Consider the following 15,164-nt stretch of genomic DNA (forward strand, 5'->3'; position numbering starts at 1 on the left):
GAGGTCATATGGCCCATTGGTTGTATGTTGGTTCTTTGCTAGAGCAATCCAAAACTAATCCCATTGCCCTGCTGCTCTCTGAATAGCCTTGTAGATGTCTCTGCTTCGATGGTCGTTCATTTTGCCCTTAAAAGATGCAACGGTCTCTGCCTCAACTATTCTCCACACTAACAACTCTGAGCATAAAGACATTTCCCCTAACCCCTCTCTCTTCACTCTCAGTGAGGATCTTCAATTAACTACTCCTCATCAATCACTCACCATTCAGAGGAATATAGTCTTTCCACGTTCACCCAATCAAAAACCTTGTAATTTTTTAAAACCTTCATTGAACCTCCTCTCAGCCTTCTGTGCTGCGGTGGAAATAGTTGCAATATCTCAAGAATAAGTTGCATATTGATCTGCTGACTGTCTCACTGATTTGAGTTCTCCAAGCAAATTTTATATCACAATGGTGATATTAGATGCTACCACATTACTCTGAATACTGCAGAACTATTGGAAGCATGCTGGATAACTAGTGTATCTATCACCACAATGAAGATGTTACCATGACTGCTAATTATTGATTTCAAAGGAAATGCATTGTTCCGTCGCTAAAACATATAAATTCTATGTATTTCATGTACAGTAATCCAATCTGTTGCTGAGATACAATTCATTGTAGAGTCTTCTACTAGCCTTACAATATGAGTATGTATTTAATCATTAATTGCTTTCTAACACAACAATTGATCTGATCAACACATGTTTTTATGCCTAAGTTTGTTCCACATCTGTTGAAACAGGAACTTCATTTAGATTACCTGTTGCCTTTGGTAAGCAGAGAATGTCTTCTCTATGTCTTCCAAGTCAAGTACTTTGAAAACCTTCAAATCATCAATTTCTACCCAGACTGTTTCCGCAAGTTTATTCTATAATCAAAGCAAAAATTTTACTGTCAACTTAGATAACCAGTTCAAAATGCAGATTAGCATTGTGCAAACAGTCATAAAAAAAAAATCAGACCTCAAATGAATTAAATGCAGTTTCTTATAACCCAACATATTTGTAATTTGCTGCAGCATACGGATCATGCACATAATAGCCTACTGTAAGGCTTACTTAAAAATGGAGGATGGATTACTAGAAATTGTAATTACAAAATCAATTCAGTAAAATTGAAGTAATTTCAACAGTCAATGCAGATAAAAATATTATAACTTAAATTTCTTTTTAGACACAAGATTATTCAAATCAAAATGGTATCTTACTGTCACTTATAACATTATCTATGCATCACTCACCTCTGGTAACTTGGACCAGTTAAAGGATTTTAAAGGATTTCCTGGTTGTGGAATATTTTTCTTCTTGAGTCCTGGACCTAAAGGGGCTCCAGGAGGAGGTAGTGCACCACCCAAAAGAGGCAGACCTGGAGGTGGAGGGGGTCCGCCTGGGGGTGGGGGTGGGGGCGGGGGTGGGGGTGGCAGCAATCCACCAAGCGGTGGCGGAGGAGGGAGAATGCCTACTGAAGGAAGTGCAGGCGAAGGTATTGGACCACCGGGGGCGCCAGGTGGTGGAAGTGGGCCGCCAGGAACTCCAGAATACCTTGCTCTCTAAAAATTGAAACAAAATTGTAAAGAAAGCATTAGGCAATGAGCTACCTATGTTTTAACATGATCAATACCAGATAAGTTATCTGAAAACTGTCGCAAGCAAAACAGACTGTACCAATATCTTTATGGTCTCAATATCTTATCAATATGATCAAAATAAATGTATATGGTTTTTCAATTGTGTATTGCAATTAATTGAAATATTGTAAAGAAAGCACCAAACATGGCACCTTTATTACATATTTAGGAGGAAGCGGTAAAACCTGTTTATCTACACTTAGGAACTTACATTGCTTAGATCCTGGATCTGGGCCATAAGATCGGTTGCCTGTTTCTTGGCAACTTTGTGCTCCTGAGATTCTTTTTCCAGTTTTTCTTTCATTTTATTCAGTGTTTGCATCATCTCCTCTTTTTCCTGTGTCTTAGCTTCACACTCCCTCTCTTTTTTCTCCAGCTTTTGCTGTAGCTCATTGTGCTCTGTAAACAGAGAGATCTTATGTGATTTCTGATCAGCAAAAAAAAAGCATAATCTCTCCTACAAACAATAACTCCAGTTAATTAGATTTTATCAAAATAATGTTTGGCATTGTTTGCCAAGCCTAAAAAAACTATACACCCAATTAAAAAAATGTCCACGCATGTCACAGGTTCATCCCCTGCTCTGTGCAGTTAGCTAATCTCAATTTATGCTATTTGTTAAAGGTGCTATACTTATCCCCCGCACTCTTGAGCTATTGAAGGGAGGAGAAAAAAAAGTCAGCCAGGGTTCCTGCTCCTGGTTGCTATCCACTGACTCCTGCTGGAAGATACATAAATGTGGACATCAGGTTGGCTGTGATGCCCTTTGTGGGGAAGAGTTTAGTCCTGTTCACAGGCTAAGTTCGTACAGGAAGGATCACTACTCTGATGAGCTATTGGAGGGGTGCTAATGCCCAAGGCACAGAAAATTAAGTAGCAGTCAGCACCTTTAGGAGTGGACAGAAGCAAATTTGGAGGTGGGGTATAATTACCTTTAAAGAATAGCTATTCAGACTACTATACGGTGCACATAATATCAGAGCAAAATCAGTTAAAAATGCTATAAATTTCTTAAATGCATAAAATAATGATCCCACCTTTTCGCATTTTTTCTGCTTGCTCCTTCCATTGTTTGACTTCATTTTCATTAACCAACCTATTTATTTTGAACATCAATTCCAAAAAAAAGACACAATGATATGGTTTAGTATATTATGTGATTAGGATATTTTTCAAAAGTAAAATATCTAATATTATAATTCGAAGACAAAGCAAACAGTAGGGGAAACAGACTTACATTCTAACAACATTCTTCACATTAAAATTTTCCAGCGGAGTAACATCAGGATCATGCCCTTTATCATTCTGTAAAACTATCTGCTGCAGTATTCGGTCCAGCAGTAGCCAATATTGTACAGTGTTTCCACTTCGCTTATCTGAAAGAAATCAGAGGAACCTATTAATGTGGAACGAAATTAAGAGCAGAATGAACAAACCAGTTAAAACTCAATGATATATGTGAAGAAAATTGTAAGATCAGTAATTTAAACAGTGTAAGAGAGTACTATTCAAAACTACATCCACAACATAAACCAGAATGATGCGTGTTATTGAAAATTACAATTAGTTGGTAAAAGGGTTATGTAACAGCATTACAGTAATAAAATCAACACAGTTGTATGTTATTTTTAAATTGTTTATATAAGCAGGTTTGACGTGTAAAGTAATCCATATCATCTAATTGTTTTAAACCAGAATTCAAAGATATTTCAGATGATAAGTCACACTGATCAAATGATTTGATTATTATTTCAGATCAAGTTTGACATTTCCTTTCATTTTACTCACCCTTCAACTGAAAATTAAAAGCAACATTTTGCTAAACAAGGATGTTGTACAGTACTCACAAGGCATTTGGAGACAATGATGGAGAATTGACATAAAGTGCGGGTATGCATCTGTATAGCTGATTTTTTTCCGAACCAGTTCAAACACCTGGGTGGCACTTTTTGTGTCGATGTGGACCTGAGGTAAAATGTTCATTTGCCATGAGTTGACAGAACACACTTTGTATTGGTTTCCACATTCAGCAATGACACAAAACATAAGCAGCAACGCATCTACTTACCATATCAAATCTTTTAGCTAGTTCCATTTCATCGTCGTTTCTAAGCATCTCAAAGAAATCCAAATGCCTAACAAATCATTTAAAGTTAGTATAAAATGTGGCACCAGAAAATTCTCAGTAAATAAAATTGAATGCATAAAGTACACTTACCTATCTAAAGTTGCATTTTCATGTTCACGTAATTTGTCAATAACGGGTTGAATACCTAACATCAAAAATTCGTATCGGAGATGTACTCTAAAATCAAGACTTTCCTATTGAAACAAAACAAATAGTGCTATAGCAGATTTTCCTTTCTCTAGGTCTAAAGGTTTAAAAATCTACATTGTAGATAAAGAGGGTGAAATTGGACAACGCCAGAAGCGCAAAACAGGCTGATAGCGAATCAGCAGCCCATTTTACACTATGCAACTGGCACTGATTTGCTACCAGCCCATTTTACCCCATTGGCATTGACCAATTTCATCCCCCGCGAATAGTTGAGATGGAATTTCCTACCTCTCCTGACCCTTGACTTAGGACAGCATTAATGAAAGACATGACGGCAGTTTTGAGGTTCACTTCATCCTTGTATCTTCCTGTGTTTCTGTCCAGGTCATTGACTAGTGTCTAATGGGGAGAAAAGGTATCACACGATAATTCAATAGGAAAGCAACACAGGGATACATAAAACACTGAAAGATACATAACCATCTCTAGTTTGTAATACTGAGGTATCTAGCATTTTTGTTCTTTGTGTGGTCATCTCAAGTTGAAAAGCAAATTCTATTGTTCCTGAAGGATTACAATTTAATTTTCAAAAGACTAAATTTTGGTTTACATATTCCATCAAAAACATTCCTCCAAACTATGATTTCATTACTTTTCTTTGTACTACGTTAGAGATCTAAAAACAGGTCACTGTAAAATATGCATTGAAGCCATAACAACAAAATTAAAAATATGGCACCAGTGATAACTCTTCAGGATAATCTGAATATTGCACCAAATATCAGAGAGATGATGTTTAATGTTAATGCTAGTGTCCTGGGAGAGCAGTGCTCAAGTTAAATCCCATGAATTACAAGCGCTGTTCTCTCCTTTTTCATGTACTAATGTGTGGCCAGTCTTGATTAGGCCCTTTGGAGGTGCAATAGGAGAGAAGCCTACACTTCCTGCTGCCTCTGCTTGGGATCCAGAAAAAGTCAGATTTTTGATGCCAGAAGCACAGAATTTGTCTCCTATATATCACTGGGTGTCGTTGGGAGCACTACACACCTGCCGCTGACTGCACATCAATATAAAAAAGAGTCAAGACAATATCTTTCTGTTCACCCCATTTTCATTTTTTTTCTCTCTTGGCATACACTGTTCCCGATCTGCAACAGACCCTGCCTCATACCCAGCAGTACTTGGTATTTGGTAGAGAACTGACAGCTTTAGATCAGTAACCAAGGATAAAAAGGAAGACGGACTTGATCTCTTTGTTCTGACTGAGCCGATGGCTGATATCAGATGAATGTAAATGAGGTTTCCTATGCAACCTAAAACATCTGGCCTTTTTGATGGTGTAGTTACAAATTATACTTTCCCCCAATAAGACATTTTTCTTAGTGGTTCTGAGAGATATTAGTAGAATAGATAGAAAGTACTTCACATTTGGAACCTTTAATAGTTTTTAAAACATCAAATCAATTGTCTAAAATTACTTCTCAGAATTTAAATTTTAGAAAAGCTACTAAACAATCTATTGAATGCAAGCTTAATGGTCAGACCAGGAAAGTTGGTAAAGAAGAATTTTAGAATGGCAAACTGTAATAAAAGATGGCAATTAAGAGGAAAGCTAAACATTAGATGGGCCTTGCTGGAAGCACCACAAGTAGAATAATGTATTAGAAAGAAAAAGACTTTTACATGTATTAGCATCTCTTTAATTCCATTTGACAAAATTGTACATTTTCATTTTTGCAGTTCACAAACTGTACCTGAAAACGCGTTCTTTCACTTGCATATTTCTGGTAGTGCAGCATTGCCTCCAATACCTTCTTGTGACCGCCTGGCACCAAACACACAGCACCCAAAATTTCCAGGACTGCTACTTTGGTCTTTATATTTTCTGTTGTAAGACTTTGAGCTATTACATTAATACTCTCTACATGAGCCAAAACATGGGCCCTGCCCTGAGAGTTGTTCATTAGTGCTTTAATACAGCCTATTAGAGAGGTATGTATTCGCGATTCTGATGTTTCGTAGTCCATACTTTTCAGAAAATTTAGAATGCATGTTAACCCATCCAAGTCAATGAATCTGGTAACAAACCTGCCAATGGAAGAACATCATAATGAAAAAGAGCAAATGAAATAATCCAGTTGATCCTATACAACTTAAAGAAAAACACTTTGCAGCCTTATGTCCTTCTAGCTGGGTGGCAAAAACCTATTTACACACTATGATAGGAATTATTCATGTAGTGCTTTGGGGAGGAAAAAAATCACCTCAATCTTAAGATAATTTAAGACATTTGAGAGTTTCAATGGAGATTGGTAACAGTGTAATGTACTTTTCAGTCTTCATGATAGCTATTCACTGATCTCAGTCAAATTATCTAATAAAAGTAATCTTTAAAAAACTTTATACTTCATTGTATTGAACGTGATCTGCCAATAGGCAAAATGAACAGGGCAATTTAAGAACTTCAAAGAAGCATTTTAGCTATTACAAGAGAAAGCAATAGAAACTAATTGCAATTAATTCATAAAATTAAAACTCAATGCTTTCTTTAATATACAGTCACATAAATATAAGATCAAAGATAGTTTGCCTCATTGGCTGTGTTCTTAGTGCTGTCTTCAAACTCTCGATGGTTTTATTCCTTTCTTCCTCATCTTCTTTTTCCAAAGCCAAGAGTGATTTTCTCTAAAAAGAAAATAAAGTTCATCTCACTAATTCTTCATTTTGTTTTGGACACTAAGGGAATCAAGGGATATGGGGATAGGGTGGGAAAGTGGAGTTGAGGTAGATCATCAGCCATGATCTTATTGAATGGCTCAGCAGGCTCGAGGGGCCATATGGCCTGCTCCTGTTCCTATTCCTTATGTTCTTCTTACAGTATGTGAAAATGACAGAAATTAGCATACCTCTGACACCATGTTTATACATTGTTTTGCTAGATCATTTTATGAATAGAATTAGCTCCCCAGTTTCACAGTCAATGAACCTTCTTTAGGATTGAAGCTGTAAGAAGAGTCTATGGTACAATTTTCGACAACCATCAGGGCCACCATGACTGACAAATATGAACTGCAGAAAAGACCACCGATTTTCTCCAACACAACACAAGCATCCCATTTATGTTAAGGGGCTACACTAGATGACTTGGCCTAAATGGAGCCATTTCAATCTAATTAGTGGTAGCCAGACTTTATGAATAGCTCTGGGAGTTGAAATATGACCATTTGATTGAGACAAACACTGATATCAGGGATGGAGGAGTTCCATTTTTTAAAAAATATCACATTATTTGGTTATTTAATTAACACATTTTGATGTCAAACATCTTTAGTTTGAGAGCTGACGGAGGTATAGGAAAGCAGAGAAGGGAGAAAACCAAACCAAAGTAATGTCATCTTCGTCAATGTTCGGTCAAGTGCAACTTCATATTTGAAGGAGCAAAGTATTTTTTTTAAAAGCCAATTAGCATCATCAACAAATAGCAATGCATGTGAGGCTGTCAAATCCATGTTTAGTGATTCTAGAAGAAAATATTCAGTGCAGCATAAGTACGTCCAATGTGCTAATGCATTTGTTCATGGGAAGATAGGAACAATAGGCTATTCAGCCACTCGAGCCTGTCCCGCTATTCAATTAGATCATGGCTGCACCTCAATTCCATTTACTCACCATTGTTCCATATCTCTTGATACCCTTGTCTAAAAAATTCCATCAATCTCACGCTTGAATATTTCAACTGACCACAGTTTTTTGAGGCAGAAAGTTCCAGATTTCCACTAACTTTTGTGTAAAAAAGTGCTTCCGGATTTCACTCCCAAATGGCCTGGCTTTAATTAAGATTGTGCCCCACTGTTCTGGATTCCCCACCAGAGGAAATAGTTTCTCTGTATCTACTCTATCACTTTATCATTTTAAACACCTCAATTAGATCACACCTCTACCTCCTAAGGCGGGAATGCAAACAAAATTTACGCAACCTGTTCTCATCATTCTGGTAAATCTGCGCTATACCCCCTTCAACATCAATATATCCTTCGAGGTTTGGTGCCCAAAAGTGAGCGCAGTACTCCAGATGAGGTCTAATCAAGGCTCTGTACAACTGAAGCACCACTTCCTCACCCTTGAAATAAAGGCCAACATTCCATTAGTGCTTTTGATTACTTTTTGTACCTGTGCAACAGCTTTTAGTGATTTGTTTACATGGACACCTAAAGCCCGTTGCTCCTCCACAGCTCCTAATCTCTCACCATTAAGAAAATATTTGGATCCGAAGTGGATTACCTCACATTTCCCCATATTGAACTCCATTTGCTATAGTTTTGCCCACTCACTTAGTCTGTCCATGTTCCTTTGTAATTTCCCACTACCATCTACACAGCTTATTGTGCCTCTTAATGTCATTTTCAAACTTGAATATACAACACTCTATTCCTTCATCCAAGTTATGAATAAAACTGATGAAAAGCTGAGGCCCCAGTACAGATCCCTGGGGAACACCGCTTGTCACGTCCTGCCAATCGGAGAATATTTCCTCCATCTCTACTCTGTCCCTTGCCTCCAAATCAATTACCAACCCATGCCACACAATTATCTCCAATTCCATGCGCTTTTATTTTTGCTAATAATCTCTTGTACAGAACCTTATCAAAATATAGACAACATCCATAAGCACTCCCCTGTCTACCATGCTAGTGACCTCCTCCAAAAATTCAACTAGGTTAGTCAGATATAACCTACCCATCACAAATCCATGCCGACTCTCTTTGATCAGCTCATACGCATCCAAGTCCTCAGTCATTCTGTCCCTGATGATAGATTCCAGTAACTTCCCCACAACTAATGTTAAACTGACAGGTCAGGTTTCTCCCTCCGATCCTTCTTAAATAGTGGTAATTTGCAATTTTCCGATCCAAAAGGCGCAATTCCTAAATTCAGAGAGCTTTGAAAAATTATGACTACCTCATGTAGAATTGCCTCGCCTATTTATATTAATACTCTGGAGTGAAAACCATCAGGTCCTGGAGATTTGTCTATCTTAAGTCTCATTATTTTCTCCATTACCATTTTCTTAACTTATATAATTCTACTAAGTTCCTCCCCATGACTTATTTTTAGGTTCTCTTGTACCACTGGTATTTTGTCATCTTTCTCCACTGTGAAACAGATACAAAGTACTCATTTAACATGTATGTCATTTCCTTATTGTCTATTATAGTCTCACCTGCATCTGTCTTTAATGGGCCTATGTTCCAGTTTACCACTCACTCAATATATTTATAAAAACTGCTGTTAGCTTTGATATCCCTTGCAAGTTTTTTTCTTCATGTTCCCATTTTGCACCACATTACTTTTTTGTATCCCTTTGTTGTTTTTTATAGCTCTCCCAGTCCACTGGATTTCCACTTTTCCTTGCATTTGTGTAAACATTTTCTTTTAGCTTGATACGGTCTCTTACCTCAACTGTTGACTATTGTTGCTTAACTACACAAGTAGAGACATAGCTTTTTGGAGACAAGTACTGTTTTGGTTATGCACCAAATACTTTGAGTAGTTCCCAGTGAAGTTTACTGTGTTCGATTCATTTCTCATCCCTTACAAGTTTGCCCCTCCCTTCACCCTCTTAAACCTAATATCAAATTCAAGTTCAGCAGTTGGCAATGAAACCAGACAGCTGTCATTGCAGTTCTGCAGAATGGAAGCAAACCTAAAGCACGTAGAAAGGATGTTAAAGTTGTACCAAGTGAAGTCAAATGTAATCCTATCAGGATGAACATTTCCAATGCAAATCTCACCATTTCTATTTCAGTGTACTTGTTATTCTGATACAGAACAAACAGCAGCCGCTCTGTTACAACCCAAGCTGAAATCCATAATAAAAAGCATCCTACTGGGATCCTACAATGGCTCAATGAGGTTATCCACAGAGGAGCTGGATCAAGGAGGTCCTAGGTTCAATCCTTGATCTTGATCCTTCATCTGATTTCAGCTGGTGTGGCATTAGGAATACTATAATTGGCTTCGGCACTCCTGGGCTGGGAGGACACGGCCAAGTTCCCACCTTGCTCGATATCCAATGACCCCGCCTGGAAGTGCATGTACAGACATATTTGATTGCAATACTCCACTGTGATTGAATAGCCCATTGGCATTAATGGGCAAGGCTCATACATTGAGAATAACCACTTGGGCGAGGTATCAGAGCAATATCTGTCTCCATGGAACTTCACCCTCAACACCTCAGGAGAGGAAAAAATTGATTAGAAAGGAAAAAATTAAGTAAAAGCAAATTCAGAACAGCGCATCTGAACATTGATGAGAAAGGCCTACATTTCACATTGCCAAGTGTGAAAAATATACAACCTATGAGCAAGGACAGCGTTAACCAAATGATGTTTCAGAAACTTCTGCACCCATGCCTTCTGGCATTAAGGGAACGCATTTAAGAACAATAGCTAGGAATTTCATGATGTGGAGATGCCGGTGATGGACTGGGGTTAACAATTGTAAACAATTTTACAACACCAAGTTATAGTCCAACGATTTTATTTTTAATCCCACAAGCTTTCGGGGGCTTTCCCCTTCCTCAGGCGGTTTTCCACAGGAATTTCAAGTAAGATATGGATTCTCTTGGGAAGATATTATTGGTTCAGAACCACATGTGAAATGAGCAACTAGATCTAATGAGAAAAGTTAAGAAAATAGAACATTGTAGTAACTTGGGCAAAGATAAGCAGAGTGTGGCAGGAAGGGACAGAGGGTTTACCAATAATAATGAAACAAGTAAGACCAAAGTAGGAAAAAATGGTAAAAAGTCAAAATTAAAGGTTCTTTATCTGAATGCATGGAGCATTCGTAACAAGATAGATTAATTAATTGCACAAATAGAGGAAAATGGATTTGTCCTAATAGCCATTACAGAGACATGGTTGCAAAATGACCATGGTTGGGAACTAAATATTCCAGGGTACATGACATTTAGAAAGGACAGGCAGAATAGAAAAGGAGGGGGTGGAGCCCTAATAGTAAAGGATGACATAAGGACATTGGTGAGAAAGGATCTTCACTCAGAAGATCAGGAAGTAGAATCAATATGGGTAGAAATCAGAAATAACGAGTAGAAAACACCGGTGGGAGTAGTTTATAGGCCCCCTAATAATAGCAATACCGTTGGACAGAGTATTAATCATGAAATAATGGGAGCTTGTAACAAAGGAAATGCAGTAATCATAGGGGACTTCAATCTGCATATAGACTGGGCAAGACAAATTGGCAAAGGTAGTCTAGAAAACAAGTTCATGGAATGTATTCAAGACTGTTTCCTCGAGCAATAAGTCATGGAACCAACCAGGGAACAGTTTATTTTAGATCTTGTATTATGTAATGAGATAGGGTTAATTAGTAATCTCACAGTAAAAGAACCTCTGGGGAAGAGTGATCATAATATGATAGAATTTCACATTGAGTTTGAGAGTGACATACTTAAGTCAAAAACTAGAGTCTTAAACTTAAATAAAGCCAATTACATAGATGTGAGGCAAGTTGTCAAAGGTAGACTGGGAAATTAAATTAAAGGGTTTGCCACAGTTGAAAAGCAACAGCAAACATTTAAAGAAATATTTCAATATTCTCAACAAGTATACAATGCATCGAGAAATAAAAACTCCACGGGAAAAGTGATCCACCCGTGGCTAACTAAAAGAAGTTAAGGAGAGCATTAGATTGAAAGAAGAGGTCTGTAACGTTGCCAAGAGTAATTAGCCTGGGGATTGGGGATTAGAAACCAAAAAAGGATAACCAAAAAACTGATAGAAAGGGAGAAAATAGAATATGAAAGTAAACTAGCAAGAAATATAAAAACGGATTGCAAGAGCTTCTATATGTAAAAAGGAAGAGAGTAGCAAAAGTAAACGTTGGTCCCTTAGAGGCCGAGCCAGGAGAAATTATAATGGGGAATTAGGAAATGGCAGATGCATTAAACAAATATTTTGTATCTGTCTTCACAGTAGAATCCAAAAAGCATATCAAAAATAGTGGGGATCCAAGGGGTAAATGAGAGTGAGGAATTTAAAGCAATTGATATCAAGAGAGAAAAAGTACTGGACAAACTAATGGGACTAAAAGCAGACAAATCCCCTGGACCTGATGGACTACATCCTAAGGTTTTAAAAGAGGTGGCTGCAGAGATAGTGGATGCATGGGTTATGGATCTTCCAAAATTCTCTAGATTCCAGAACGATCCCAGTGGCCTGGAAGGTAGCAAATGTTACCCCGCTGTTCAAGAAGGGAGGGAGAGAGAAAACAGGGAACTACAGGCTAGTTAGCCTGACATCGGTCAACGGGAAAATGCTGGAATCCATTATTAAGGAAGTGGTAACAGGGCACTTAGAAAAATCATAATATGATTAGGCAGAGTCAACGTGGTTTTATGAAAGAGAAATTATGTTTGACAAATTTATTAAAGCTTTTTGAGGATGTAACTAGCAGGATAGATAAAGGGGAACCAGTGGATGTAATGTATTGGGATTTTCAAAAAGGCATTCGATAAGGTGCCACCTAAAAGGTTGTTACACAAGGCAAGGGCTCATGGGGTTGGGGTAACATATTAGCATGGATAGAGGATTGGACAGAAAACAGAGTAGGGATAAACAGGTCACTCTCAGGTTGGCAGGCTGTAACTAGTGGGGTGCCGCAAGGATCGGTGCTTGGGCCTCAGTTATTTACAATCTATATTAATGACTTAGATGGAGGGGCCGGGTGTAATGGGTCCAAGTTTGCTGACGATACAAAGGTAGGTGGGAAAGTAAGAAGTGAGAAGGACACAAGAGTCTGCAAAGGGATATAGACAGATTAAGTGAGTGGGCAAGAAGGTGGCAGTTGGAGTATAATGTGGGGAAATGTGAGGTTATTTACTTTGTTAGGAAGAATAGAAAAACAGAATATTTTTTAAACGGTGAGAAATTATTAAATGTTGGTGTTCAGAGAGACTTGGGTGTCCTCGTACAAGAAACACAAAAAGTTATCATGCAGGTACAGCAGGTAATTAGGAAAACAAATGGCATTTTGGCCTTTATTGCAAGGGGGTGGAGTACATGAGTAAGGAAGTCTTACGACAGTTGTACAGGGCTTTAGTGAGACCACACCTGGAGTACTGCGTACAGTTTTGGTCTCCTTATCTAAGGAAGGATATACTTATCTTGGAGGTGGTACAATGAAGGTTCACTAGATTAACTCCTGGAATGAGAGGGTTTTCCTATTAAGAGAGGTTGAGTAGAATGGGCCTATACTCTCCGAAGTTTAGAAGAATGAGAGGTGATCTCATTGAAACATAAAATTCTGAGGGAGCTTGACAGGGTAGATGCTGAGAGATTGTTTCCCCTGGCTAGAGTCTAGAACTAGGGGGCTTTGTCGCAGGATAAGGGGGCGGCCATTCAAGACTGAGATGAGGAGAAACTTCTTCACACAGAGGGTTGTGAATCTTTGGAATTCTGTACCCCAGAGGGCTGTGGATGCTGAGTCATTGAATATATTCAAGGCCAAGATGGACTCTAGGGAAATCAAGGGATATGGGGATTGGGCCGGAAAGTGGAGTTGAGGTCGAAGATCAGCCATGATCTGATTGAATGCCAGAGCAGGCTCGAAGGACCATGTGGCCTATTCCTGCTCCTATTTCCTATGTTCTGCAGTCTAGAACTGAAGGTGCAAAATTCCACACTCACCAACAATGCTATAGGAATTTGAATTAAAGATTGTTGTAAAGTATTGAAAGAATTATGACTACACGATGAATAAATTGGTTTATAAATATAGACAAAAAGGTAAAACAAGTACTCACAACTGCCATAGAATTCAGCTGATCGATGTAAAACTCTGGCCAGCTTGTGGCTCCTTTATTTTCTTCTTGTTCCTGAAAAAGGCAGATTTCACAAATCACTACCATATACACATCAAATATCTTTTAGGAGAGGAATAGAAAGGTTGACTAACATGAATAGATTGAACTTTTCCAATGGCCTATTGGGTAAACACACCACCAAGTGCAGTACTAAGTCATATATTCCAGAAGATCCCAGGTTTGATCCTTGGTCTGTGCTGAGTTAACCAATCTCAACTAGGGGAGTTAAAGCTGGACCACATCTCTCCTGGGCTAGAATAAGAAAATCTTCCAGGGTTGCTGCTCCTGAGCACTATCCAGTGACCTCTGCTGCAAAGCATGTGTTTGAATGTATGGTGAGGACAGCATCAGGCTCAGCTGTGATACCCTCAAGTGACTAACCAGCCAACACGCTATACAGACTGCCATGAGGAATGGCCATTAAGTACAAGAGAACTGCTAACAACTGTATCACAGCATAAGGTAATACCTTCAGAATGAAGGTATTACCTTATGCGGCGGACCTGATCGGGAGCAGAGGAGAGACCCCGAGAACGGGGATAAAAGAGCCGAGGCCCGAGGCCCCGAGACCAGAGCCGAGGCCCGAGGCCCCGAGACCAGAGCCGAGGCCCGAGGCCCCGAGACCAGAGCCGAGGCCCGAGGCCCCGAGACCAGAGCCGAGGCCAGAGGCCCCGAGACCAGAGCCGAGGCCAGAGGCCCCGAGACCAGAGCCGAGGCCCGAGGCCCCGAGACCAGAGCCGAGGCCCGAGGCCCCGAGACCAGAGCCGAGGCCCGAGGCCCCGAGACCAGAGCCGAGGCCCGAGGCCCCGAGACCAGAGCCGAGGCCCGAGGCCCCGAGACCAGAGCCGAGGCCCGAGGCCCCGAGACCAGAGCCGAGGCCCGAGGCCCCGAGACCAGAGCCGAGGCCCGAGGCCCCGAGACCAGAGCCGAGGCCCGAGGCCCCGAGACCAGAGCCGAGGCCCGAGGCCCCGAGACCAGAGCCGAGGCCCGAGGCCCCGAGACCAGAGCCGAGGCCCGAGGCCCCGAGACCAGAGCCGAGGCCCCGAGACCAGAGCGGCGGCGGACCTGATCGGATCAAAAACAACAACAGAAAACCAAGGAGTGACGTCACAGGACAGCAGGTAAGTGATTGGTTGGTGAGTATTACTGTTTTTTTTCTTCTCTAAATTAGGGCATTGGTTTAAACTGAGAGCTGGGAAACTAAGCAGCTTTTATAGCAGGTAGTTTTTTTTTTAAGTGAACCGAGGTCCCTGGTATAGTTAACATTATCAAATTTCAACGTAATTTAAAAGGGGTAACTAAGCTAAGGCAAATCATGGCA

General features: G+C 39.7%; 1 protein-coding gene across 2 annotated transcripts in view; it reads right to left on the reverse strand.

Moving 5' to 3' along the window:
- Nucleotides 1-15,164, reverse strand: part of daam1a (dishevelled associated activator of morphogenesis 1a) — a 178,348-nt gene that overhangs the window by 45,388 nt on the left and 117,796 nt on the right. For both annotated transcript variants that reach the window (XM_067991525.1, XM_067991524.1), the window contains exons 4-15: nt 13,784-13,855; nt 6,542-6,636; nt 5,706-6,039; nt 4,240-4,350; nt 3,892-3,995; nt 3,742-3,808; nt 3,521-3,638; nt 2,911-3,049; nt 2,711-2,769; nt 1,885-2,072; nt 1,287-1,595; nt 807-914 (exon numbers count right to left, since the gene is read on the reverse strand). In XM_067991525.1, coding sequence (XP_067847626.1) covers nt 807-914; nt 1,287-1,595; nt 1,885-2,072; nt 2,711-2,769; nt 2,911-3,049; nt 3,521-3,638; nt 3,742-3,808; nt 3,892-3,995; nt 4,240-4,350; nt 5,706-6,039; nt 6,542-6,636; nt 13,784-13,855 — 1,704 coding nt within the window. The remainder of the gene's footprint in view (nt 1-806; nt 915-1,286; nt 1,596-1,884; nt 2,073-2,710; nt 2,770-2,910; nt 3,050-3,520; nt 3,639-3,741; nt 3,809-3,891; nt 3,996-4,239; nt 4,351-5,705; nt 6,040-6,541; nt 6,637-13,783; nt 13,856-15,164) is intronic.

Source organism: Heptranchias perlo, chromosome 10 (assembly GCF_035084215.1).
Source record: "Heptranchias perlo isolate sHepPer1 chromosome 10, sHepPer1.hap1, whole genome shotgun sequence".
Lineage (NCBI taxonomy): Eukaryota > Metazoa > Chordata > Chondrichthyes > Hexanchiformes > Hexanchidae > Heptranchias > Heptranchias perlo.